This window comes from Nannospalax galili, unplaced genomic scaffold, assembly GCF_000622305.1.
Source record: "Nannospalax galili isolate Female #2095 unplaced genomic scaffold, S.galili_v1.0 scaffold236, whole genome shotgun sequence".
Taxonomy (NCBI): Eukaryota; Metazoa; Chordata; class Mammalia; order Rodentia; family Spalacidae; genus Nannospalax; species Nannospalax galili.
The window spans coordinates 1,498,733-1,523,598 of NW_008338710.1; the positions used below are offsets into that span (position 1 = coordinate 1,498,733).

General features: G+C 42.3%; 1 protein-coding gene across 1 annotated transcript in view; it reads left to right on the forward strand.

Moving 5' to 3' along the window:
- The window catches only part of Tbc1d1 (TBC1 domain family member 1), a gene marked incomplete in the record, with an annotated part of 275,507 nt that overhangs the window by 144,905 nt on the left and 105,736 nt on the right, over positions 1 to 24,866 (forward strand). The window contains 6 exon segments of the mRNA XM_017798190.2: positions 6,055 to 6,183; positions 7,948 to 8,034; positions 11,392 to 11,672; positions 13,811 to 13,969; positions 14,600 to 14,719; positions 15,742 to 15,881. Of these exon segments, the coding sequence (XP_017653679.2) occupies positions 6,055 to 6,183; positions 7,948 to 8,034; positions 11,392 to 11,672; positions 13,811 to 13,969; positions 14,600 to 14,719; positions 15,742 to 15,881 (916 nt within the window).

Below are 24,866 nucleotides of genomic sequence, written 5' to 3' on the forward strand. Positions count from 1 at the left end.
TGAGTGACTCACGACCACTTAATAACTCTAGCTCCAGGGGACCTGACACTCTGTTCTGGCCTCAAGAACCTGCACTTATGTGCACATATTCCCCTTTCCCCATAAAAATAACTAAAAATAAAATAAAATCTTAAAGAATTTGCTCTGATCCCCAGCTCCAGTTGCAACTCCCCAGCCTCAGGAGCCACAGCACAGCTGCCTTATAGAGAGACTGATAGATGGGCAGATTCCACTCACATTTTCTTAGAGAAGATACCGATAGATGGCTCACTCAACATTTCTGTCAGATAGTTAGCCACGTGGATTTAATTGCCTTTTAATGGCACTTAAAAATGCTTACATTCTTTGAGAAATGTGTTACGATGTCACTTGGACAGGCAGAACCACAACTTTGACAAGGACTTCTCTGGCCACCAGCCTTCAAAAGTGAGCAGAGGACCATGAGTCAAGTCAGTGACTCCTAGGAAAGAGAGTACTGAGAGCCGAGAAATCGATGCTTAGCAGTTAGTCCACCAAATAGTGAATAAATCCTCCAATCTTGGAGAAAAGAAATCAGTTTGGGGTAAAACCTATAAGTTAAGTTCCAGTTAGAGACAGATGGTGAGTGTGTGTGTGTGTGTCTATATATATAGTTACAGGATGTCCTGTTTTAGTCAATGGGCATATCATTTATACTTCAGATTTTCTTCAAAAATTAAGCCCATTGCCATTTAGTAAGTTTGCCATGTACTGATACAGTTCTAACTCCTTAATGCATTATTCCATTCAGTTTTCAACAGCATTTATTATGCTTTTAAAGACAGAGTCTTGCTATGTAGTCCTGGCTAGCCTGGAATTTGCTGTGTGGAACAGGCTGATCTTGAACTTGTTACGGTATTACCTTTGCCTCCTGAGTACTAGGATGACAGGCATGTGCCACACTATACCTGGCTACAACAGCATATTTTGAGTTGGGTAATTAATTACTCATTTTAGAGTAGAGGAAACAGGTACAGATGCCAAGGAGTTTGCAAGTGAGGTCCAAGTATATACTTTAAATCATAATTTAAGGGGCTTAACAAAATTTAGTGCTGTAATATTTATGGATTACCCTGGGTTTGTTGTCAACTAAAATTTTTTCTTCCATTTGTTTTGACATTTTATTAAGAAAAAGTTTCAGACTCCAGTGGACTCTCATATGAGCATTTGAAAATTGCCCTGTTCTGTTTTCTAGTTCCCTGTCTAGAACTTGTAATGCTAATTACTCTTGCCTTACACTTCACTTCTTCACATCTCCTAGTCATGATTCAAGGACTTTCTTTTCCCCTTAGAGACAAGAGTTATGCAATTTGGGAGTCTTTTAGATAGACCCACTGAAGGGGTACTCCAGTTGCCTCACCCTGCGTCCCTGTTCAGCATGGAAGAAGCCAGAGTGGTCGGAGTCCCTATTCCCTATTGGCAATTTGGGTAACCCCTTCAGAGGATGGTGTGATAAGAATAGGAGATAGGAATTGGCTAGGCAGTTAGGGTAAAAAGATCCCAAAGAAATGTGGCGAGTTTCTGGGCTAAAAGTCAAAATGTCCTTGGGCCTGTTAGCAACATACTCTGTTCCAAAGGCCAAAAATGTCAAAAGTATTTGGGAGCTTGTATCTAATCCTTAAAAGATTTTAGGGTTACCTTTTCAGAGGGGGGGAATGTTGGAGGGGAGGGAGTGGGTATGGATTTGATCAAAACGCTTCATGTGCATGAATGAAATTCTCAATAAAGTTTTTGTAAAAGTTAAAAAAAAATGTTTCAGGTGTATAAAGAAATTGAAAGTATATCACGAGCACTTATTTCCCCCTTACCATCCAAATTGTGTAGTTTTTAGTGTTTTGTTAAATTTGCTTTGTCATGTGTCTTCCCTTCTATTAATTCATCTTTTTTGACACCTATCAAAATATGCTTCTGAAAAACTGTTTAAATACTTTAGCATGTATCTCATTAACTAGAATTCAGGGCTGTGTTTGACTGGTTGATTACTGTGACACTTCATTTCTCTGTCAGTGGATGGCCAGTGTGTTGACTTCAGCAGAATTTATTGCAGAGCCACTAAACCAGAAATCATCATCTAAGATCCAGCATCATCTTCAGAGAAGGAACTTCTCGATGTTTAAGACAATAGGAACATATTATTTTCTAAATATGAATTCTAAATTCATGTTGTCTACAAATTATATTTGAGTTATGGCACTGGACATAGAGTCTTTTTAGAAATAGAGGGGAAGGCCGGGTGTAGTGGTGCAAGCATTTAATCCCAGCACTCAGGAGGCAGAGGCAGGGGGATGGAGCTCTTTGAGATGACATCAGCCTGATTTACTTAGTGAGTTTCAGGCCAGCTGTGGCTACAACAAAAACAAAACCCCAAATACCTCCCCCTCAAAAAAAAAAGAGAGAGAAATAGAGGGGAATGGGAGAAGCATTGTGTTTGTGTGCAGAGGGTTTTCGGGCCTGCTTTAAAACACAGACACGGGCTGGAGAGCTGGCTCGGCAGTTAAGAACACTGGTTGTTCTTACAGAAGACCCGGATTTGAATCCCAGCACCCACACTAACAACTGTCTATAACTCCAGTCCCAGGGGATCCAACAGCCTCTTCTGACCTCTGTGGGCATTCCATGATACAGGTGCACTTAACCTGCATGCAGGCAATACATGCATACACATAAAATAAAAACAATAAATAAATTGTTTTTAAAAATGTAAAAACAAACAAACACAGATGTAGACTTTGTCTTTTGTCCACACAGGAGCCATCAACTCCTACAGCTTTTTGTCTTTTAGTCAGTATTTTCTTTGCCTGTCAAAACTGTCCAATTCACTTCTGTTTTACAAATGCCTTATCAGTGTGAAAGTTCTATAGCATCTTAGCTTTTTTTTTTTTTTTTTTTTTGAGACAGGGCCTCCTGTAGCTCCACCTTGGAACTTGCTATGTAGACCAGGTTGGCCTTGATCTCACAGAGATCTCTCTGCCTGTGCCCCCAACTGCTAGGATTAAAGGCAGGCACCACTCCTGGCTGCAGTACCTTAACTTTGCAGGTCCCTCTGTGGATGTCTCTTCACCCTGAAGATTTCCCTGAGCTCTTATCCTTGTCAAATGATTGCCTGAACCAGTGGCATCCAGTAATGCATTAACCTAGAGGGAATAATGTGTAGCAGACTCTTGGGGGGGTGGTATTTGTCTAGAGTCTCTGTTGCATCAGATATGTTTTCCCTATGGGCTGCCCTATGGCCACTGCTCATCCAGCCTCTTGAGCAAGCATTGCATGTCCAGTATACTGAGTATCTACAAGAACATAGAGGTAAATGTTAGTGTCCCTTCCTGATGACAAATTTAAGCTATTCTTTTCATGTACATTCTCATTCTTTCAGGAATAAAATTGGGCAAAAGTGGACAATTATGTAGCTCTCATCAGAAAGTAGCTCTTATCTGATTTCTTTGAAAAGAAGTACACAGCCTTGAAAAGGTGTATAATTTTCATCAGTGAATTAGGATCTCATTATGCCAAAGAAGTTGTAGAGTCTATGAACAGTAGATTGTTGAATTAAAAAAAAAACGTAATAGCAGTAGGAATTAGGAAGGCATAATTAAAGAACATTCTTTATCCATCAACTTGGTAGACATGTAAGAATCCTGATAGTGGCCTATAAAAGTGCACTCGCATGCGGATGTGAAAACTGGGTCAGAACCATTGCTGGGATAGAAATGTGGTGATAGCTGGTGTAGTTGTAGGTGCATGGGGAATGGCCCAGCCAGGGTGTCCCCGTTAGTTTCCTTGCAAAACCTTTCATGTGAGTGCTTTAAGAGCTCTGCACAAAGGAGGTCACTGCAGCCTTCTTCATAAAAGCAGAAAAAGGCAATAAATATTTAACGGCAGGAACAGTAGATTGGTTATACAGTATGATACCACGCACTGGCTGAAGTGAGTGACCCAAATCATGTGTCAGCATGTGCAAATCTCAAAAGCAATGTTAATAGGGGAAAGATAATGGCAGAAAGTTTGTACAGCCTGACACCTTTAATTGAGCACCCCCCCATTTGCTTTTCTGAGTCTGGCTTATTTTGCTTAACTAATTGTTTCCAGTATTAATTCCATCCATTTCCTTCAAAATGACATTTTGCTCTTTTATATGGCTGAATAAAACTGCATTGTGTGGCTGGTAAAATGGCTCAGTGGTTCAGAGCACTGGCTGCTCCTGAAGAAGACAGGTTCAAATCCCAGCACCCACATGGCAGTTAACAATTGACCAGAACTCTAGTTCTAGAGGACCCAACACCCTCTTCTGGCATCTGAGGGCATTGCACGACACAGGTGCATTTATACACATGCAGACATCACACTCATACACATAAACAAATAAAAAACTTTTAAAAAAGAAAATATTTTTTAAAAAGCACTCCATTGTGTGTATGTACTACATTTTCTCTATCTCTTCATCTGTCAATGGGCATCTGAGCTGATTCCATGCCTTGCTATGAATAGTGCCTCAGTAAACATGGATATGACACTATGTCTGTGTATGCAGACTTAGAATCCTTTAAATACATACTCAAACGTGGTATAGCTGGGCCATCTGGCAGTTCCATTTTTAGCTTTTTGCGGATCCTCCATTCACACTTCATATAGTGGCTTCACTAGGTCACATCCCATCAGCTGCACCATCTTTTATCTAGTTTCTACCGCATGTTAGCCAGAATATGTTTTATGGGTACATATAAATAAAAATACCAAACATGATTTGATGTGACAAGCACCAAATTCAGAAGTGTTACACAGTGGGGTCGGGTTGGTGAGGAGGCTTCAAAGAAGTATAATGTTTCCTACTGACAGTAGAAAACAGAATAGCTAGTAGTGATAAGTGGTATTCCTGGAGTATACATTATGCTCTAAGTGTTGGAATGTGTACCATTTAAGTCTCATGAAAGCTCAGGGAAGACAGTTGTCTGAAGGTAGAGGAACTGAGAGGGACAGCAGGTAATCACATAGCTAGGGACCAGCAGAGAGGCAGTTCATCCAGGCATTAGTTCTAGAACACCGGCCTCCTCTCTGTCCTCAACTCCTGGCAGTGCTGACGTGAGTAGGCCAAGGTATTGGTTGTGTTAGCCACTACACATTTCTGCATGCTTGAAATACGTAGCAACTACAGCAAAGAATGTGTTGGCATTTAGAGTGGTGGGGAATTGGCTTGCTTGTCTTTTTCTGTCAAAATCATTATCTCACAGGAAGCAGTCAGGTGAGAATCTATATAAGCAACTTAACTTGCAGATTTTTGGGGGGTAATTTCTGGAATCATACCTCATTGTTAGCAAGTAGCATCAAATATGTAGTGACTGTCAAGCTCTGCTGTGCTGTTAGCTTCATATTATGCATAGTGGAGAGAGAGAACTGTGGTTTCAGAGGAGAAAGAAAGGGATCATGAAATAATAGGAGGGGGAGGGACAAGCGGGGTGAAGGGAGAGAGGGAGGCGGGGAGAGAGCAAGAGATTATAGAAAGGGGTAAAGAGTTTAATGTGAAAAGAATAGATTCCTCAGTTGACAATTTTAGTTTTAAATCTTAGTCTTTGAAATACCCTCAAAGGTAAGTTGCTGCTTTGTTTTGGAAGACTGGCAATAGCTGACTTCATGCCAGATACTATGCTTAGTACTTTGCTTTTAACCTGTTTTAGTCTTATAACAGTGTTATGAGTAGATTATTGTTGGTCCCAACAGTATATCTGAGCTCAGAGAAAGTGAGAAACTTGCAAAGGCCGCAGTTAGTAAAGGGCAGGTTTCTAGTCCAGTTGCATAGCCTGAGTTCTAAGCTAGCTGATTGGATTCAGATCACAATTTCTCATATTGTTTAAGATAGCCAAAGAAACCCATTGAGGCAGAATTGGTCATTAGATTTGGAGCCGTGTCTCTAAGGAGCAGATGGGATCCCAGGCAGAGTCAGGTGACAGCCTGCTTTCAGAAAGATGGGATCTCAGAGGTCATTCATTCTCTTACACAGGAAGGGAGAAAGCTTTAACTAACCTTTTTATTGGTTTTCTTTTTTAGGCATCTCAGATGGCAGCAGAGAATATTGGGAATGAACTACCACCCAGTGCTACTCGGTTTAGGTTAGATATGCTGAAAAACAAAGCAAAAAGATCTTTAACAGAATCGTTAGAAAGCATTTTGTCCCGGGTAAGTAGCATCATTTCTTCTGATTTACATTAAAATCATTTTTAAGGGAGCATAAGAATCAGTTCTACGCTTTTATTGTACCAGTGTTCATCATCAAATATAAAAGTGCATAATTCTTTGTCTCATCAGACTTAGAACAATATCTACATTTTACTTTCTTTTTTACTTTATTATTTTTATTTTATGTGTATGCACATATTGCCTGCATGTAGGTAAGTGCACCTGTGTCGTGCAATGCCCACAAAAGTCAGAGAGGCTGTTGGATACCCTGGGACTGGAGTTACAGACAGTTGTTAGCTGCCATGTGGGTGCTGGGATTTGAACCCAGGTCTTCTGCAAGAACAACCAGTGTTCTTAACCACTTGAACCATCTCTCCAGCCCTAATCTCAAACTTTTGTTCTCCTGCTTTAGCCTCCTGAATGCTGGGAGGTTTCACTCCTTTGTTGTCTACCTTATGGGATTTTTTTCCCTTCCTTTCAATAATGTTATTCTTGTTGTCTATAAAGAACATAGTCTAGATCTGCCAATTGTAGATTCTGTCCTCCCTGATGTCACTAGGGACAGCTTCAAAGACAATTACTGTCTACTGCTTTTGTTAGGTGTCTGGAATGCCTCTATAAGCAGAGATTCATAAAATACCTGACCCATGGACCTAATCCTACCAACCTCTTGTTTCTGTAACTAGTTTTATTGAAACATAGTAGCATTCATTCATATACCTGTTATCTAAGGCTACTTTTGTACAGAATGATTGCTTGTCATAGATACACATGAGTTGCAAGCTATAAAATATTTACTATCAGGACCTTTATAGAATACATATGCTAAATAGTACTCTATAGGTCAGAACTGAGGACACTGTACAGTGGTCTAGGAGCTCTTTAAGGAATCACACCTCCCATTCCAGGAGTGTGGACACCTTTGATGTCACTTCTAAGAAAGCAACATATGGGGCTGGAGAGATGGCTCAGCAGTTAAGAACACTGTTCTTGCAGAAGACCTGGGTTCGAATCCCAGTACCCACATGACAGCTAACAATTGTCCGTAACTCAAGTTCCAGGGGATCTGACAGCCTCTTCTGTCCTCCATGGGCATTGCCCGACACGGGTACACTTACATACATGCAGGCAATATACACATACACATAAAAATAATAGTAATAATAAATTAAAAAAAATTTTTTTTTAAAGAAAGCAGCATTTGATTTTTCTGCCCAAGTTTTACACTTTTCTGGAGCTTGCAATATCAGAGTTCTTTGTAGTTTTATATATGTTCCCTTTGAAACAGAGACTTTATTAAGCCAGTTTAAAACTTTTTTTTTGATGATTACAGCATCACCTAAGATAATCACAAACAGTCCCATTACAAAACCAGGGTTGGAAGGGCTTGCCTTTGAGAGTTCCCAAAGGGATACAGGTTGATTGAGCGACATGCAGGTGACTGGCGATAACAACTTTTGACTTCGGAAAGAGCTGTTGAGTGTGCTTACGGGAGCACCTGCTTTTCTTTGTAGACCATTTGGGTCTTCTTCCTCTATCTTTCCTGCCAAATGACTGTTCTTCATGGCCTTGTGGAACACTTAGGTTTGCATGGTACTTAAAAAACTGACAGAAAGAAATGTGATGGTCTTAATGCACATGTATGCTTAGCAGTATTTCCCAGTAAGTTCATTTTTTCTGAGTTTTTTAAAATAGACCAGCCCCTCTCCAGCTGATGCCTTTACAATTTTGGGGCCGTATCTTACCTACCTTTTCTTTATGTAGGGTAATAAAGCCAGAGGCCTGCAGGAACATTCTGCCAGCATGGACCTGGACAGCTCCATGTCTAGTACTCTAAGTAACACCAGCAAAGTAAGCACATTTCTCTTTTAGCAACACCTTAAGAAACCAGCTCACAGGGCTTACGGATTTCTGTCTATAGGGCTCTGTCAGAAAACCCAAAAAACTCATCCCTTCAGTTATAAAACGCTTAGTGCTTTCTAGCTTCTCTGCACAAATGGAGAGCTAGTCATGTGATTTTTATCATGGGATAAAAGTGTTACATAAATAAGCAAATAGCTGTTCCATAAACAAAGAATCAAGACCACAATTTTAGACAAATAGGGCCCAATTTGTAACAGTAAAAATTAATGGGTTTCTTACCCAAGTGATTTTGCAATAACAGAAATAAACTAAAATTGAGAGAACTTCAAAATGAGGGTTGTGAGTTCAGAGAACTGTGCAGTTAAATTCCTGAGACTGTATCCTCTAGCTGACCCCCTGCTGTAAATTACCATGGTGGTTTAAAGAAGTAGCTAAACCTTATTCCCATTGTCTTCCATTGAGCACAGCTATAATGACTTAACTGATAGTTCTCTGTTTTGATACATCTGGTATGTAGACACACCTGGTGTGTACCCTTGTTTTCATGTCTCGCTTCCTAGACATTTGCACAGATCTGAACCTGGTTAGTTCAACCTTTTGACTGCCGAGAAGTGGGTTTGGGGTTTGGGCCCAGAAGACCAGCTTTCCCTTCATCCTAGGGCTCTGATGCAACAATGAGGAAGTTTATGGATTCTAGCTCCTTACCACAGAAAATGCTTTAAATTCTTCAGAGATCTGTCCTAGACATGTGGTTTTCAAAGATCCTAACCAACAATAAGAAATAGTAAACATTATGATATAGTTGACAAACATACTCTCCCACACAAACTGAAAAGGAATTAAAAGTATTCTCTGAATAATAGGATATATGTACTGTTACTTAATTTTTAAAGGCTCCTGGCAAGCCACTAAATTGATAATCATCACCTACTAGTATGCATAGCATGGTTTAAGACACATTTCCATAGATGAGCACTTCTCAGATTTGCATCTGTGGTGGGCTTCTAGTTAATGTGCAGATTCGGGTTCAGTGGACTTAGGTAAAGTCTGAAATGCTGAGCATCAGACAAGTACCCAGGTGATACTGCTGCTGGAATGTAGACTCACTGTGTGCAGTGAGACATTAGACACTAGTCTTCTACATGGGGTTTTCTAAGTGAAAATCTAGTGGGCCATAGCATCATCCAGTCTCCATCTAACATACACTAATTGTACCTCACAGTTCATTTCAAGTGTGCCAATATTATGCTGATGGTTTGCCTAATGAATATAGAGTAGGTCCATAGGAGTGAGAGGAGTTGCACGAGTAACCCCAGTATCAGGGTGAGTGTGGCAGGAGCCCTGAGAGCTGTGAATGGGAGATGTTAGCTTGGAGGTCAGAGGGGTGAGAGGAAGAAAAAGAATGGTCAGTGGAAAGCCTGGGGAAGGGAGAGGTGCTGATGCTCTCAAATTAAATCCCGAAGAGAGTATGGAAATTGTGCTGAGGAACTGTAGAGCTTCGAAGAAGGAAAATTTTCAGATATGAAAGCAACATTTTATGTTGAATTAAGCTTTTCCTACATAATTCCTACAAAGTTAAATAAATAGCATCCCTTTCTTTAATAAAGAAATTTCATTTCCTTTGAAACTTAAAACCCCAATATCCATCCTCTAAGAGGCATTCACTTATGAGTCAAGTGAACAGGTAGACTCAGACTCTCAGACTTTCCAGTCCACTGTTACATACACTCATTCCCTTTCATTTTATCCATGTTAATTATTTATCCCTTGTAGCAGTTTCAGTAGTGGCAAATTGATCCACTTTCATTTAATTTATAGTTTTTAATTAAAAAAATGCTGGCCATTACCATTTCCTGGACACAGTATTGAGCATTGGTTTGCATGAGTGATTGTAGTTCCTTTTGAAAAGGCCTGTCATACTACAGTAGTAATGCCTCTCTCCCCTCCCTCCCTCCCTGTCTTCTTCCGTTCTTCCTTCCCTCCCTTCTCTGAGCCTTGCTCATTTAGGTAACTTCTGTAGCACTGAGCTATATATATTCCCAGTCTTTGGGGGGTTTGTTTGTTTGTTACTCTACACTTCCCAGCATTTATTTTTTAAATATTTTATTATTTTTTTATGTGAATGTTTATGCATGTATGTAAGTGCACTTATGTCATGCAGTGCTCAAGGAGGACAGAAGATGTCAAATTCCCTGGAACTGGAGTTCCAGAGGGTTGTTAGCGGCCATGTGGGTGCTGGGAATTGAACCCGGGTCCTCTTTAAGAACAGCCAGTATTCTTAACCACTGAGCAGTCTCTCCAGCCCCTAGCCTTTGTTTTTAATGTTTGCTTTTTTTCCTTCCTTTCTTTTCCATTTTTTTTGTCATGACCTTGCTATATAATATAACTCAGGCTAACTTTGCTATGTGTCCTAGTACCTGTGATCCTCTGGCCTCTGCCTCCCGAGTTTAAGATTATATGTATGTGTCACCATGCTCACCTTGTTAGGTAGCATTTATTTTATTTTAATTTTAAGACAGGGTCTCTCTGTAGCCCCAGTTGGCCTGGAACTCACTATGTAGACTAGGCTGACTTCAATCTCACAGAGATTCTCCTCCCTCTGCCGCCCAAGTGCTGGGATTAAGAGTGCTTGGACCAAAGGTGAGCATGCCTGGCTAGGTAGGATTCTTAATCAGTGTTTGATCACTCAGTAAGAAATGAGTGCTTAATGAAACACTAACATATCTGTATAGCATTAGACAGTACAAACTACTTCAAGTTGTCATATCTTGTTAATTCAGGAAATAGTTTTCACTCTTATAGATGAGGCAAATGAGATGAAGCAAGATTTAGTGATTCGCCCTGAATTGTGACAGTAAGTGCCTAGAGAAATGTTTCCATACTCTGAGAAGAATATAGGACATAGTTTTTAGCTTCAGGATTATTAAGTTAAATTTTGGTATTAGATCAGTTCAGGGAGGGCCTTGATGTGTGGGTAGATATCCATGAACACACTTGGTAAAAGTAATGAAGTTGTTGAACAGTGGAAAGTAGTTATACAGCACACATTATATGCTTACTTCTTTCTTGTAAGCACAGTAAAGAGCCTACTCTCCAGAGTGTGGTATCTGTGGCAAGGCTCAGAGCAGTCAGTGTTACAGCTTGCATTTGGGCAGTTTCGCCATTTCTTCAGCAAGCTAGCACCTTGCCTCTGAGAAGCAGGTATTTAATGGACCTTAATATCCTTATTTTTGGTGACCACTAGATGACATTCTAATCGTTTCATGTTTTCCTGCACTGGGATTAGACTTACCCGTCCCACAGATTCCCTGTGGTATGTATAATCTGCCATCTTTGTGTTACCAGGAGCTGTCCGTGGGTGACAAGGAGGTCGTGTCCATCTCTGAGAGCTCCTTCAAGCTCCCTGGCTCTTTGGATGACCTGTCCAGTGACTCGGAGGGCCACCTTTCAGAAGAGTCTGCACTACTGTCTCCCCAGCAAGCATTCAGAAGGAGAGCGAATACCCTGAGCCATTTCCCTGTGGAGTGTCCAGTGCCTCCAGAACCCACTGAGAGCTCTCCGGGGATCTCTCAGAGAAAACTTATGAGGTATCACTCCGTGAGCACAGAGACACCTCATGAACGAAAGTAAGATTTGCTTAAAGCATCAGATTTATTGTGCAAATAGCTGGGGTGTCTGTGGCTAGCCAGGTATGTGAATCCTGGATGTGTGCTTTTTGGGTGAAAGAGTAACCTGAGTCAGGTTTTACTCTTGGCCTAAAAAGATAAAATTTGAAATAGTGGCATGTTCTTCCTGGCTCCCTCAGGAAGTATGTAGAGGTAAATAAGAGCAAAAATGGTCCTTGTTGTGTAGGATTAATCCTTAATGCATGACTTGTTGATTTTGGAGCTGGTTCTGGCAAAGGTGACAAGTGAGTGAGTAGAGGAATTTCCTCCCTTGGCAACTAGAACTGAGCTATGGTGGGGTAGGGGCACAGTGTCCATGCAAGCAGTGTTGGAGAGACTTGCTGTAGATGCCCATGATGAACTCAGAAGCCTGGTGCAGGTCCTGGCACTATCTTGAGCTATTTGTAACCTGGACAAATCTGCTGAATGGCTCTGTATGACAAAATTGGAATTGATTCTTTCTGAAATCCTCCACTGTGAGAATTTTAGATTCTTCTTCAGATGTACTCATTTAAAAAGTTATCTTATTATTTTTAATTTTACGTGTATGTGTGTATTGCCTGCATGTATGTAAGTGTACCCGTGTTGTGCAATGCCCATGGACATCAGAAGATGGCATCAAGTCCCCTGGAACTCAAGTTATGGATGGTTGTTAGCCGCCATGTGGATGCTGAGAATTAAACCTGGGTCCTCTGCAAGACCAGCCAGTGCTCTTAACTGCTGAGCCGTCTCTCCAGCTCCAGATGTATTCATTTTAATAATTGGGCTCAAATGAACAATTAGACTTTTTTGGTTTTAGATTACATAAGCAGTGTGGTGGCAGGTTTCTCTGTTCTTAGGGCCTCTTGGTGACTAACCCTAAGTGCTAGAGATTGTAACTGGGCCCAGAATTATCCTTAAAAATAACTTTAAAAGAGGCTGGAGAGATGACTCAGTGGTTAAGAGCATCTACACAGCTGCTAACAACCATCCATAACTCCAGTTCCAGGATATCCAACCCCCTCTTCTGGCCTCTGGGCATTGCACACAAATGGCGCACTTATGTACATGCAGCAGAACACTCATGTCCATAAAAAATCAATACCTCTCCAAAAAGCCTTTAAAAAAATCTCTTAAAATCCCTTCCCTCCTAAGGGTGAAGTAGGAGGGGCCACACCTGTGTATGGTGGCTGCTTTCCCTTGGCTGGTAACGGCAGAAGCTGAAGACTTGGGTTCATGTGGCTCATACCTTGTTCAACCAAAGGAGTCAGTGCAGAGGTGTTTGACATGTTTGGAGGGAAGCAGTGACATGCACTAACAGTCTTGGAAACATACAGAGCCTGTCAGCTTTGTTTTCCAAAGCCCCTTGTTGGAGATTGTCATGATTTCTTTGAACTTGAACTTGGTGACTGATCTCAGAAGCAGTGACATCTTCCCTGAGCCATTTAACAAGTCTGACGTTTCAGACACAAGCACAGCTTAGCTATAGCCTTACAGGTTTCCCAGTACCTCGTATACCTTGTGCACACGCTACTCTCTGTGCCTCCCTCTTTCCCTCCCCCCCCTTCTCATTTTTGATGATGGGGGAAAGCATTCCTATCTGAAAACCCCCAAGTTCTCTGTCAAGTCTCCTGTTCCACATCAGACTCAGGTGGAAGGACTGAATGCCACGGCTTTTCCTTTTTCCCCTAAGAATGTAACTTTTTTCTGGACTGTGATGGATCAGTGATGGGAGTGTGGGGAAATGTTTGCCTTTTGTGTGACTGTTTTGCTATCTTTCTGTTTTGTGAACTGTTCTCCTTAATCTATGGGGAATGGGACATTGAAATTCAGGCAGGGTATTGTTTTGAAGGAAAATGTGTGTTCTAAATTTTGGATCATTTTCTTTTGTTTTTGTTTTACTTCTAAAACTTTTCCTGTTAGTTCTCAGAAAGGAAATAGAGAAAAAAGTATTATTGGAAGCATAGAAATGATCAAGAACCCAGCACTGATTTTGCTGAAATTGAGAGCAGAGATGAGTCACAGAGGCTCCCTGGCTGCCAGTTCCTGTTGAGTCAAAGCCCATGCTTTCTCCTTGTCCCCTCTCCCCTCTAACCGAGCTCTCTCTGATTGCTGTTTAGTGTGGACCATCTTCCTGGAGGTGAGGCTAAGTGCTGCTCAGGTCAGCCTTCAGCTCCTCCTCTACCTCGTCTTAATCCCTCTGCCTCCTCACCAAACTTCTTTAAGTACCTAAAACACAATTCTGGTGGAGAACAAAGTGGGAATGCTGTGCCGAAAAGGTGAGCACACTCGCATGGCAAGTTCAGTGTTGTCTGTCTGCCCAGTTCACACTGACCCAGCCCTGCTGCATGGGGCCTGTCCGTGCACGAAGCCCGCATCACTGCTTGTGTGTGTGGCCTTTTGGTTTTATTTGGTCTTATCATTTTCAGTTGACATTTGAATCGACTTAATTTTACTATTTTCTTTAAAATATTATGAAAGGTCTTAATGGTGAACTGATTTTCATATATTTAATTCTCACAGCTTTCCACCTTAGTGGCTCCACACACACATGCATGCGTACAAGCTAACAGCTCTGTTTGTATACACTGTCATTTATGCCATATCAGAAACTTCCTGATTAGTTTAGAAAACATATTTCTCCCCAGTTTTGGAAAGGAAGTTTGAAAAGAAGAATCCTGTGGAAGATGGACTGATTTTTAGAAAGATTTAGTTCATTGATCTTGTTCACTTAAAAATTTATTGACTAAAAAATAAAGTCAGTTTCATTTATGAACTATTTTTAATTTCATGCCTGACTTACTTTTCTTAGCATTACAGCAAAAATGTTACCTTTTAAAGATTATATTTTGTACTTCGTGTGTTTATATTTCTTTATCCTAAACTCTTTTTTTCAACCAAACTCTTAGTGTCTCCTACTGTAACGCCTTGCGGAAAAAACTTCATTCTTCTTCCTCTGTGCCAAATTTTCTAAAATTTCTGGCTCCTGTAGATGAAAATAACACCTCTGACTTTATGAACACAAAAAGGTAGGGCTTAATTTGGATACATCAAATACGGATGTTATAAGTATTGCATTTCTTTTAGATATGGGGATATTTTAACTGTGAGTTTTTTTGTGGGGTTTTGAAAGAATATTTTAGCTAAATCCATTGTATTTCCTTTCTGAAGCTTTTTTTTCCTTCATGAGTGTCCTGCCTCTGGTATTGAATAGGGTTAGTTTATTAATGTTGTTATCTTCGGAAGATTGAAGAGTCTCCACCAGTCATGTAGATGTGTTGCTGGACAGTAGCTTGTGCCTGTCCTAGATAAGTGATGTGAATGATCTGCCAGGTACCTCTTTGTGGTGCTCACTTGGGTATGAATTACAAGGGTCTGCCTATGCAGTCTTTGAATGGAAAGAGAGGGAGTAGGAGACAGTAATTTTATATTAACAATTACACTTTGCTTTATAATTTTAACGCTTCAGGTGTATAGCAAGCAGCATCAGCAAGAGACAGCGTCATTGGCGCCTGGATGGGTCTATTTAATGCAACTTCCTTCCTCCCTTCCTTCCTTCCTTCCTTCCTTCCTTCCTTCCTTCCTTCCTCCCTCCCTCCCTCCCTCCCTCCCTCCCTCCCTTCCTTCCTTCCTCTCTTTTGTGATAATTGTGGCTATCATGGAGATTGTTGAGAAAATATTCCCACACATGGATTGGGGCTCTGGTGACAGTGTCCCTTCTTCAGTTTTTTCTTTTTCGGAGTAGCACCAGGAAAGGCCAATTGGAAGGTGTGCTCTGTGGAGCATGTTTCTTAGTGCCTTTTAAATAGACATGGTAAAGGGTGTGTGAGCTTATTCTTTTTGTAAAAGTATCCTGTAAAACAGAAGGTCTTTAAGATTACTGACCCACTGTGACCTTGATATAACTTCTGTGATTATCAAATTTTGTAGATATTTAAAATTATGAAGATAATCAAAAATAATTCGCTTTTTTTAAAAAAAAAAAATCAGCCTAAAACTAAACTATTAACACCTCCCCATCGCTCATAAATCAACTGCCTTACATTTTTAGGGACTTTGATTCCAAAGCAAACCACCTGGGTGACACAGATGGGACCCCTGTGAAGACCCGGCGGCATTCATGGAGACAGCAGATATTCCTTCGAGTGGCCACCCCACAGAAGGCATGCGATTCTCCGAGCAGATACGAAGGTAAGACTGTCCCCGAGGAGTTCCCAAACACCACAGAGGTCCCCAAATGCCCCTCTATGGGAGGAAGGTGAAGATGCAGGATGCTCAGAGGTAGTCTCCAGGTGAATTTAGGAAAGGGCATAGAAATCACTTAAGGTTACCTTCCCTGAAAGCAGCAGGCTTTGATGTTCAGAGTGATCAAGGCTTAGGCTTGGAGTGTGTGTTTTGTTTCCAGTCTTTCCCAGAGGGAGCCTTGAACCAGTTACCTAGGATTATGACTTTTGCCACACCTTGATAGCGGGGTTTGGTGTCAGTTACTGGCATATTTTTTTTAAGTATTCAAAGTTTGTTGTGCTAGAAAGAAAATCACTGAAGTATAGAATCATTCCAGTATAGAATCACGTCCTGTCCTTGGGAGGCAGAGGCAGGCAGATCTCTGTGAGTTTGAGGCCAGCCTGGTCTACATAGCTAGTTCCAGGACAGCTGGCTACAGGGAGACCCTGTTTCAAAAAAGAATTAGTTCCTGTCATGTGGAGATCTCTCTGCACTCCTGACCCACTGCTTCTTTTGCCTCAGTTCTATCCATGTGGAAGGGTGGACCCCAGAGTCACAGCTCTGTTGGCCCCTTCCTGTGGCATATAGCCCTCGGGAGCTGTTGCACTATATAGTGGCCTGGAGTAGCTGGGTTTTTTTTTTTATTTCTCTCAACTGCCATCCTGAGAAAAGCCTATAGAGCAAGGCCTCTTTCCTCCTAGGTCCTATTAGGAGCTGGGCAGAGACCTGAGGGAGGCCCCGGAAGGTGACATGAGCTGTGATTCGGGTCTGAAACAACACAGCAGCAATAAACCCAGAATCAGAGTTCCTGTGTGTAAGGAAATTGTGGCAGTCAGACTGCCCCAGGAATGACTGTGAAGACTGGGTGTTGATGTCTGACTTGCTTAGTGCAATATCCAGCATGTGGTAAGGGCCTCGGGTGCTGCTGTGAAGTTGCCTGATCCATCTTAGAACAGTTATGAGTTTTTAAATGAGCCTCTTTAAACTGAGCCAAAATTCCCCCGTCATTCACCCCCTAGCTCTGTCCTGGTCTCCGTAGCTACACACAGTAACTTTGCTTCTACCTCCTGTCCTTCCCATGACAGGCTGCTCATTTTTTATCTCCTCACCAGGTTTATCGCCCTTTCCCTTGTCACCATAGGGCTCCTTTTGGTCAAAGTCCTGTCCTCTGGTTGTCCCCTGGTGAATAGAGTATGATGTCTCCAGGCCTCTGGCCCCTGAGAACATCTCTCCTGTTGAGTTGTCCCCATTCTCTTGATGTAGTTTTAGCATATTGATGTGTTCTGCTTTAAACAATGAAGTCACACTTTGGCTTCAGTTAACTCCTCTCTTTTTCAGTGTGAACTGTTGTTTGGCACTCAGACTGATTCCTTTGTGTATTTGAGATTTTTGTAAGCTTTCATTCCACAGGCAGTTTATTCTGTGAGGTTTTCCAGAGTTTTGATCAGTTGTTTTGGGATTGTTTTGAGTCTTGATCCTGATGACCAGTGAGTGTGTACCATTGTAGAATTGCTGAACATGGCATTTGTGATTTTAGTTGACAGAGTCCTGAAGAGAAAGGGTCAAGAGTAGACGATATAACCTCCTTTTCCTAGGCAGAACCATCACTGATTCATCAGGCTCCAAGCCACCATCTCCTGCAGGAAGGAGTCCTAAAAGACTTGTGCTAGATTTTACACATTTTTCATTGCTGTAAGAAAATACCTGATGGCCAGGCATGATGGCACATGCCTTTAGTCCCAGCACTGGGGAGGCAGAGGCAGGTGGATCTCTGTGAGTTCAAGGCTAGCCTGGTCTACATAGTTCCAGGCCAGCTGGGGTTACAGGGAGACTCTGTCTCAAAAAGAAGACAAAAAAAAAAAAGGGAAAATCATGACAAAAATAACTTACTCTAACTCATAGTTTGAGGGTATAGTCCATCATGGTGGGAAAGGCATGACAACAGAAGCCTGAGGCAGCTGGTCACATTGTTACCATAGGAAGCAGAGAGCAATCAGTGCTGGTACTCAGCTCTCTTTCTCCTTTTTATTCAGTTTGGGACCCAAGCTCATGGAATGTGTTGCATTTATAGTGGGTCTTCCCAACTTATTTAACCCAGTCTAGAAACTTCCTTACAGACACATCCAGAAGTTTGTCTCCTAGTGATTCTGGATCCTGTCAAGTTGTCAATATCAACATCATACCTGCTGTCTTATTTCTCCTTGCTGTGATTAAAGCACTGTAACAAAAGCAACTTCAGGGAGAAAGGATTGATGCAGCTCACAGTTCTAGAGGGATACAGTCCTCCATGGTTGGGACACACAGAGGTAGGCATGGTGGTAGATCAGGAAGCTGACTGGTCATATTGCATCCACATTCAGGAAATAGAGAATGAACAGAAAGTAGGGTTTGGCCCTCAAAGCCTGCCCTCAATAATTCACTTCTCTACTGAGGCGCTGCCTCCTAAAGGTTCCAAAACGTTTCCAAATGACCCCTGTCTCCTGGTGACTCTCAGACTTGCTGGTTTGTTTTCCTTGTTCTTGTGTCCTCCATTTCACTCAGGCTTGTAGCTGTTAAAGGAAGGGGAGTCAGTTTCTCAGCTTCTTACACACTTCAGTTTATTCCCTCATGGCTTCTAACTCCCGTTTCATGTTTCCTGCTCACTGTAAGTACATGTACTTTTTGTTCTCTGTTCAGAAATAAGAAATGCTGTTTGAATTATTCTGTAGATATTCCATGTCTGAGTGAGAATAAAATGTTTTAAGGCCGAGTTAACAATGATCATAGGTGTGCTAGATAGCTGTAGTTGTCAACTTGACACACCTGGGTAGAGGGCGCCTCAATTGGGGAATTTCCTCCATAGGACTGGCCTGTGGCCATGTCCATGGGGCATCTTCTTGATCATTGAGTGATGGGGGAGGGCCCAGCCCACTCTGGGTGGTGCCACCCCTGGGCAGGTGCCTGTGTTGCTTAAGAAAGCAGGATGAGCAGGGGCCAAGGGAGCAAACCAGTAAGCAGCATTTCTCCATGGCCTGTGCTCTAGCTCCTGCCTCCAGGTTCCTGCCCTGAGTTCCTACCTTGGCTCCCTGGTGAACTGTGACCTGGAAATAAACCTTTTCCTTCCCAAGTTAGTATTAGTCAGAGTATTTTATCACAGCAATGGGAAAAAACAAACTGGGACAGAAATTGGTACCAGGACTGGGGTATTGCTGTGACAGACCTGACCTTGGTGTTTTTAGGAGGATTGTGGAAACATTCAGAATTTTGGACAGGAAAGCCATTGAGTGCTTGAAGTTTGTTGCTGTGGAGCTTGGAACAGATGCTAAAAGAGTTATGAACAATGGGAGGCCTGTCTTGTGAAGCGTCAAAGGGAAGCAGAGACTATCAGGGATGTTTGTGTGATATTTTGAATTGAGACTCTGTGGGTTCTGGTCAACAGGGGCTGAAGAATCAGCTGTGATTAAGAAGAGACCAGAACCTGAAGTAAAACCTTTGCTTTACTGGGACACTTGATGCTGGTTAGCTGGGGCTGAAAAATCAGCTGTAAAACAAGAGACCAGCATCACTGTGGTGAGGTCTTCTGGAAGGTATTTCCTCAGGGTCAGCACGCAGAGCAGCCCCAAGCCTCTATCTCAAGCTGGAAGCAGGACTTGGTAATGTGTAAGAGTCTCCTGCATGGTTCTGGTGTTGAAAGTGTGAAAGGGTCACAAAGAGCAGCCAAGGCTTGGCACTCTGAGAGGCCAGGAAAGGCCATAGGTGAAAGCGCAGCTTCAGTTGCAGTGAAGACCCCAGGATTGAAGGGGTCATGGAGAGAGCCTGAGGCTTTCTACCCCTTTGAAATAAGACAGTATTTGTTTTGGATTTTACAGATGCCCACCCACAGTTAAGAAACTTTTTTTCTTTAACTTTTACCAAAACTTTATTGGGAATTTCATACATGCATATAAGGTGTTTTGATCAAATCCATGCCCACTCCCTCCCTTCCAACACCTCCTTTATCTACCCATCACTTTTTTCTTTTTTCTTTTTTTTTCTTCTTTCATTTATTTATTTTTATGGGGCTTTTGGTTACTCTAACATTCCCCCCTCTGAAGAGGTAACCCAAAAAATCTTTTAAGGATTAGATACAAGCTCCCAAATACTTTTGACATTTTTGGCCTTTGGAACAGAGTATGTTGCTAACAGTCCCAAAGACATTTTGACTTTTAGCCAAGAAACTGGCCACTTTTCTTTGAGGTCTTTTTTACCCTAACTGCCTAGGCAATTCCTACCTCCTCTTCTTATCACACCATCCTCTGAAGGGACTTCCCAAATAGGGAATAGGGATGCTGACCGCTCTGGCTTCTTTCCATGCTGAGCAGGGATGCAGGGTGAGGCAACTGGAGTACCCCTTCAGTGGGTCTATCTAAAAGACTCCCAAATTGTATAACTCTTATCTCTAAGGGGAAGAGACTTTTAAAAGAGACTATGGACTTAAGTGTTTGGATTTTTTAAGGACTGTGGGGCTTTTAAGGTTGTACCATCTTATGTTGTGATATTAATGTTAACATCATATCTTAAGGATAAGAATTGGGAAGGTTATGGTTTAATAGTGATGTGTTTATCAAGTTGACAAGGGGTCATTTGTGCTGGATAGCTTTAGTGTCAATTTGACACACCTGGGTTGAGTGAGCCTCAATTGGGGAATTGCCTTCGTTGGACTGGCCTGTAGCCATGTCTATGGGGTACCTTCTTGATTGCTGAGTGATGTGGGAGGGCCCAGCCCATTGTGGGTGGTGCCTCTCCTGGGCAGGTGGGCCTGTGTTGCATAAGAAAGCAGGCTGAGCAGGGGCCAGGGGAGCAAGCCAGTAAGCAGTGTTCCTCCATGGCCTGGGCTCCAGTTCCTGCCTTCAGGTTCCTGCCCTGAGTTCCTACCTTGGGCTCTCTGATGAACTGTGACCTGAGAGATGTAAGCCAAATAAACCTTTTCCTCCCCAAGGTAGTATTAGTCAGAGTATTTTGTCAAAGCAATGGAAAAAAAAAAAAACTAGGACCTTATATATGCCATTTTTATAATCTGCTGAGTGCTTTGCATAAATTATTTCCTTTTCTTCCTGGTCACTTATGAAAGTCATTTTCATTATGTTGGTTTTACAGATGGAGTAGTAGAGGTTTGGCATGACTTTAGTCTCTTTCCCGAAGCACAGAACTAGTGGGAGTCAGAGGTGGGAGCAGTGCTCATGAGTATCATCTGACTCTGAACTGCAAATGTCTGGGCTGCAGCCAGCCATGCTCAGCAGGAGATGCTGGGTGTGGCCTGTGCCCACTTCCTGTTAGGAAGTGCCTCCCCCAGGAAGTCCCCCACAGGCTTCTGAGCCTGCAGATGTGCTTAGGGTGTCTGTGTGTCTCCATGCTAGCCAGGCACCAGCACTGAGAGATATGTCAGATCATTTTAGTGTATGAACCTGCCTTCAGTCCCACTCCTCCCTGCCTCTCTCCACCTTAGGCTTGGTGTGGAGTGTAGAAGGCAGGGAGATCGATTCCTGCCTATTAATTTTCTTCTCCCATTGCAGGTACCTTTGTCCCACTGTCAACTCCTTCCTTGTCCTTAGAGCACAGAGCCCAGTGTCTACAGCCAGTGGCTGAGCTGCTCTGACTTGGGCAAGAAAGACACAGAAGTATAAATTCAAGCCCTTTTAGACTCTCAAATGACTGACCATTCTGTGTTTATATTGTAGCAGCACGAGCTTAAAGTAAGCAGAGAGGTAACCTTACATAAAAGAGTGAGTTAGGGTGTTTGTGCTGTCCATCGTTTTCCATTGCACTTGGAAAATGCAGCTAACATAAGCTACCAATAATTTGAAAACCCTGGTGTTTGCTTAGTCATTATGGACTGCTGAAGGAACAATAGCATTTTTGTAAATTGGGGGTTCCACTTGTTATGAGTGAGCCAAAACTGGGGGAAAAGCTATTAGTAACTAAGGAGTATGCTCCAACTACACATAAAGACAGGGAACTGCAGTCAGCAATGATTCTAGAGGTGGAGAGGTTAAACTGGCAGATACTGCCTCCAGATTAGCCTAGCACTTATTCAAGGATGCGTGCCAGTTTGTATCCAGCCTCCCTGTGAAATAATTAAATCTTTAAGAATCTGAATTGCGTATTTTAGAAATGTATCTGAAGAAGTACGTTCATTTGTATTTAGAATTTTACTGCCTAGGAAAATGAGGGAAACATCCTCAAATGTGTCTGTTCCCCTTCCATGCTGTTACTAGAACCCAAGGCCTTGCCCATACCAGCCATGTACTCTACCACTGAACTGTACCCCAACCCATTTTCTTTTTTAATTGACTAGTTGGAGCTTTATGAGACTTCCAAGTTTAAATTAACAAAATCTAAGAGAGCTGGCCCTAATTCTGAACCCCCTAGGTCTCAGATGGTAGGTTAAATGTACAGCAGGAACCACATGGAAGGGAGGCTGCATGATAAACAGGAAAACATCAAGTCTTACTCAAACATGGCAAGACAAGTTTTTCCACAATGAGACAAAGGTAGACCACGGAGCAGAATGCTCTGAATGCTGCTTGGTGGCTGCAGTGTAAAGCACGGGGCTTCGTGATACACCCAGGTTGTGGTGCTCTATTGCTAGTTTTGTTCCGGAAACCCAGAAAGACATGTTCCTTCTTCTTGTGCTCTTAGTTCTCTAGGTGAAGGATTTGCAGCACTGAGTGTTTGAAAGGACCATACTTGGTAAAGTAGTCACTTGATCCAGGGTGGTATCAGGAGAGTGCTGGTAAATCAGAGCAAAGTCATGGTAGGTTGGGTGTGCATGTACTCAGGAGTGCATCTAGAGGCACAATTGAGGGCAGACACAACACACTGCAGTAGGGACTCATTCTCAGAGCCTCACTGTTGGGCCCTATCATAGGCAAGTAGGTGCTAATGTTCCTTGACTGAGGTGTGAACACTGTTGATTAGGAGGCTTTGTCCAGATCATGGATCAGAGCAATATTTGGCCAGCTTCTGTAAGATTTGGGGGAATGGGGGTCCTTTAGGGATCCTGTCCAAAGGTCAATTGTAATTTGGAGAGCCCAGCTGCATCCCAGACTCTTTCACTTCAGACAGCCTGCCCCAGTAATAGAGGTGTGGCTAGACTACTTTGATTAGTAAAGGCTTAAAGTAAGCAGCCATGGCAAGTATGATCCCGCTCTTCTAGGACTAGTCTCTCTGAGGCTGCCCTGGGTCTCTGCAGGTGGACTCACTGGCGTCTCCAAGAACTCCAGGCCTCAAATAATCTCAGTCCTCAGTGACTTTATTGTTTTAATTGTGGTGGTGGGAATTGAACGCAGGACCTCCTGCATGCCAGCCAAGTACTCCACCACTGAACCATCAGTGACCTTTTTTGAGAAGAATTGTGTGTCTGGAGAAGTGAGATGTGATGAGGAAAATGCAGTGATAAGGACTGTAGGAGCAAACCTACTGAAAAATCAGATGGTGTACCCAGTGAAATCAACCTCATATTTGGCCTCTGCAAAGGGAGCTTGGTCTTGTAGATGGCTCCCAGGATGTAGTGTATTCATGGATTTCTTAGCCTTGGTCTCTCACCTAATTGTCAGGCATGCAAACTGCAGAGGACCCTGGAAATCACCTTCTAACTAGATCTTTGGTGGTACATGCCCAGCAGTTTCTATTCTCAGTACATAGTACAAGAGAGAACTCTCTGTTGTTAAGGAATAGTTTCTTAAGCAGCTCTCTACTTGGAATGGGAGACAATCTTTGTTCTGTCTGCATGCCAGAGAACAGTTTTGGTCTTAGACTAATACTTTGCATTTAAGCATTTCCTATCACAGTGTGCATTTCACCAACAATAGAGGCTTTCAGACTTGACATGTCTTGAAAAAAAGGAAGGAAGCCCATTCTTGCATAAATAAGAATGATTTATTGATTTGAAACCCATTGTGTAAGTATATAGTCCGGTGAAGGCAAGGTTGAATGGTTTTTGTGTTGGGTACAGCTGTGTCAGTATGCCCCACTTACAGTATGGTTAAATCTAGGTGACACCTACAAATTAAGTGATGGCAAAACTAAAGCATATAATCCGAATCTTCAGGATGCCTTCTGTGTTGCTATGCAAAAAGGTAGGAAATATTTTATAACTGATTTGTTTTATATATAGCTATATTTTCAGGCATTGCTATACCATTGGGAAATTTTAGTGGATGCTATAAGTGGAATACCCAGTAAACTTTCCTAGAAAAAATAAGCACCAAATGGCATCTATAGTTGACCCTTTTGTCTTGATTGGTGGGTGGTTCTTAGCTTTCACCTGTAGAAGGTTTTTGTTGTAATTGTTGACACAGTAGCCTAAATTGACCTTGAAATCACTATGTCACTGATACTGGCCTTGAACTCCTGACCCTTCCTCCACTTGTGGGTGCTCGAATTACATGGGTGTGCCACCATGCCTATGAAAGGGTCTTTGTTATTGTTGTTGGTAGTGGTGTGTGATGTGTTTGGTTTGGATTTTGGTTTTAATTTTAATGCAGTGCTTGGGATCGACTTCATGAATGCTAGGCAGGTACTCTACCAACTGAGCTGTATCCCAGTCGTGTTCCCCCTCCCCCCTGGTGATATTTTAGAATATCCAAGATGGACTTGTCCTTCTATCTCCCTGAGCCATGGGGGCCAGGTAGGACCTTTGCATGGGCTCTTTTCTTTGGAAAGCTTTCCTGAGGATTCTGATTACTGTTGCATTGAGACCAGACTCAGGGGTAACTGGAGAGGCTGTTGCCACTTGGTGGCAGTGTTTCTCCCTTGTCTTGATGGCTCTGGTTTCTTTCCAGTACCGAAAAGTGTATTTGCTTCCTCCTCCACACTCACCCCCATGTTTTTGTTTTTGAATTCCTTGTATTTCCTGCCCATTCACAACTTACTTGAATAGAGAGTTCTGAAGTCAAGATGTTTCTATAAGTTTTTATGGCTTGGGCAAAACAA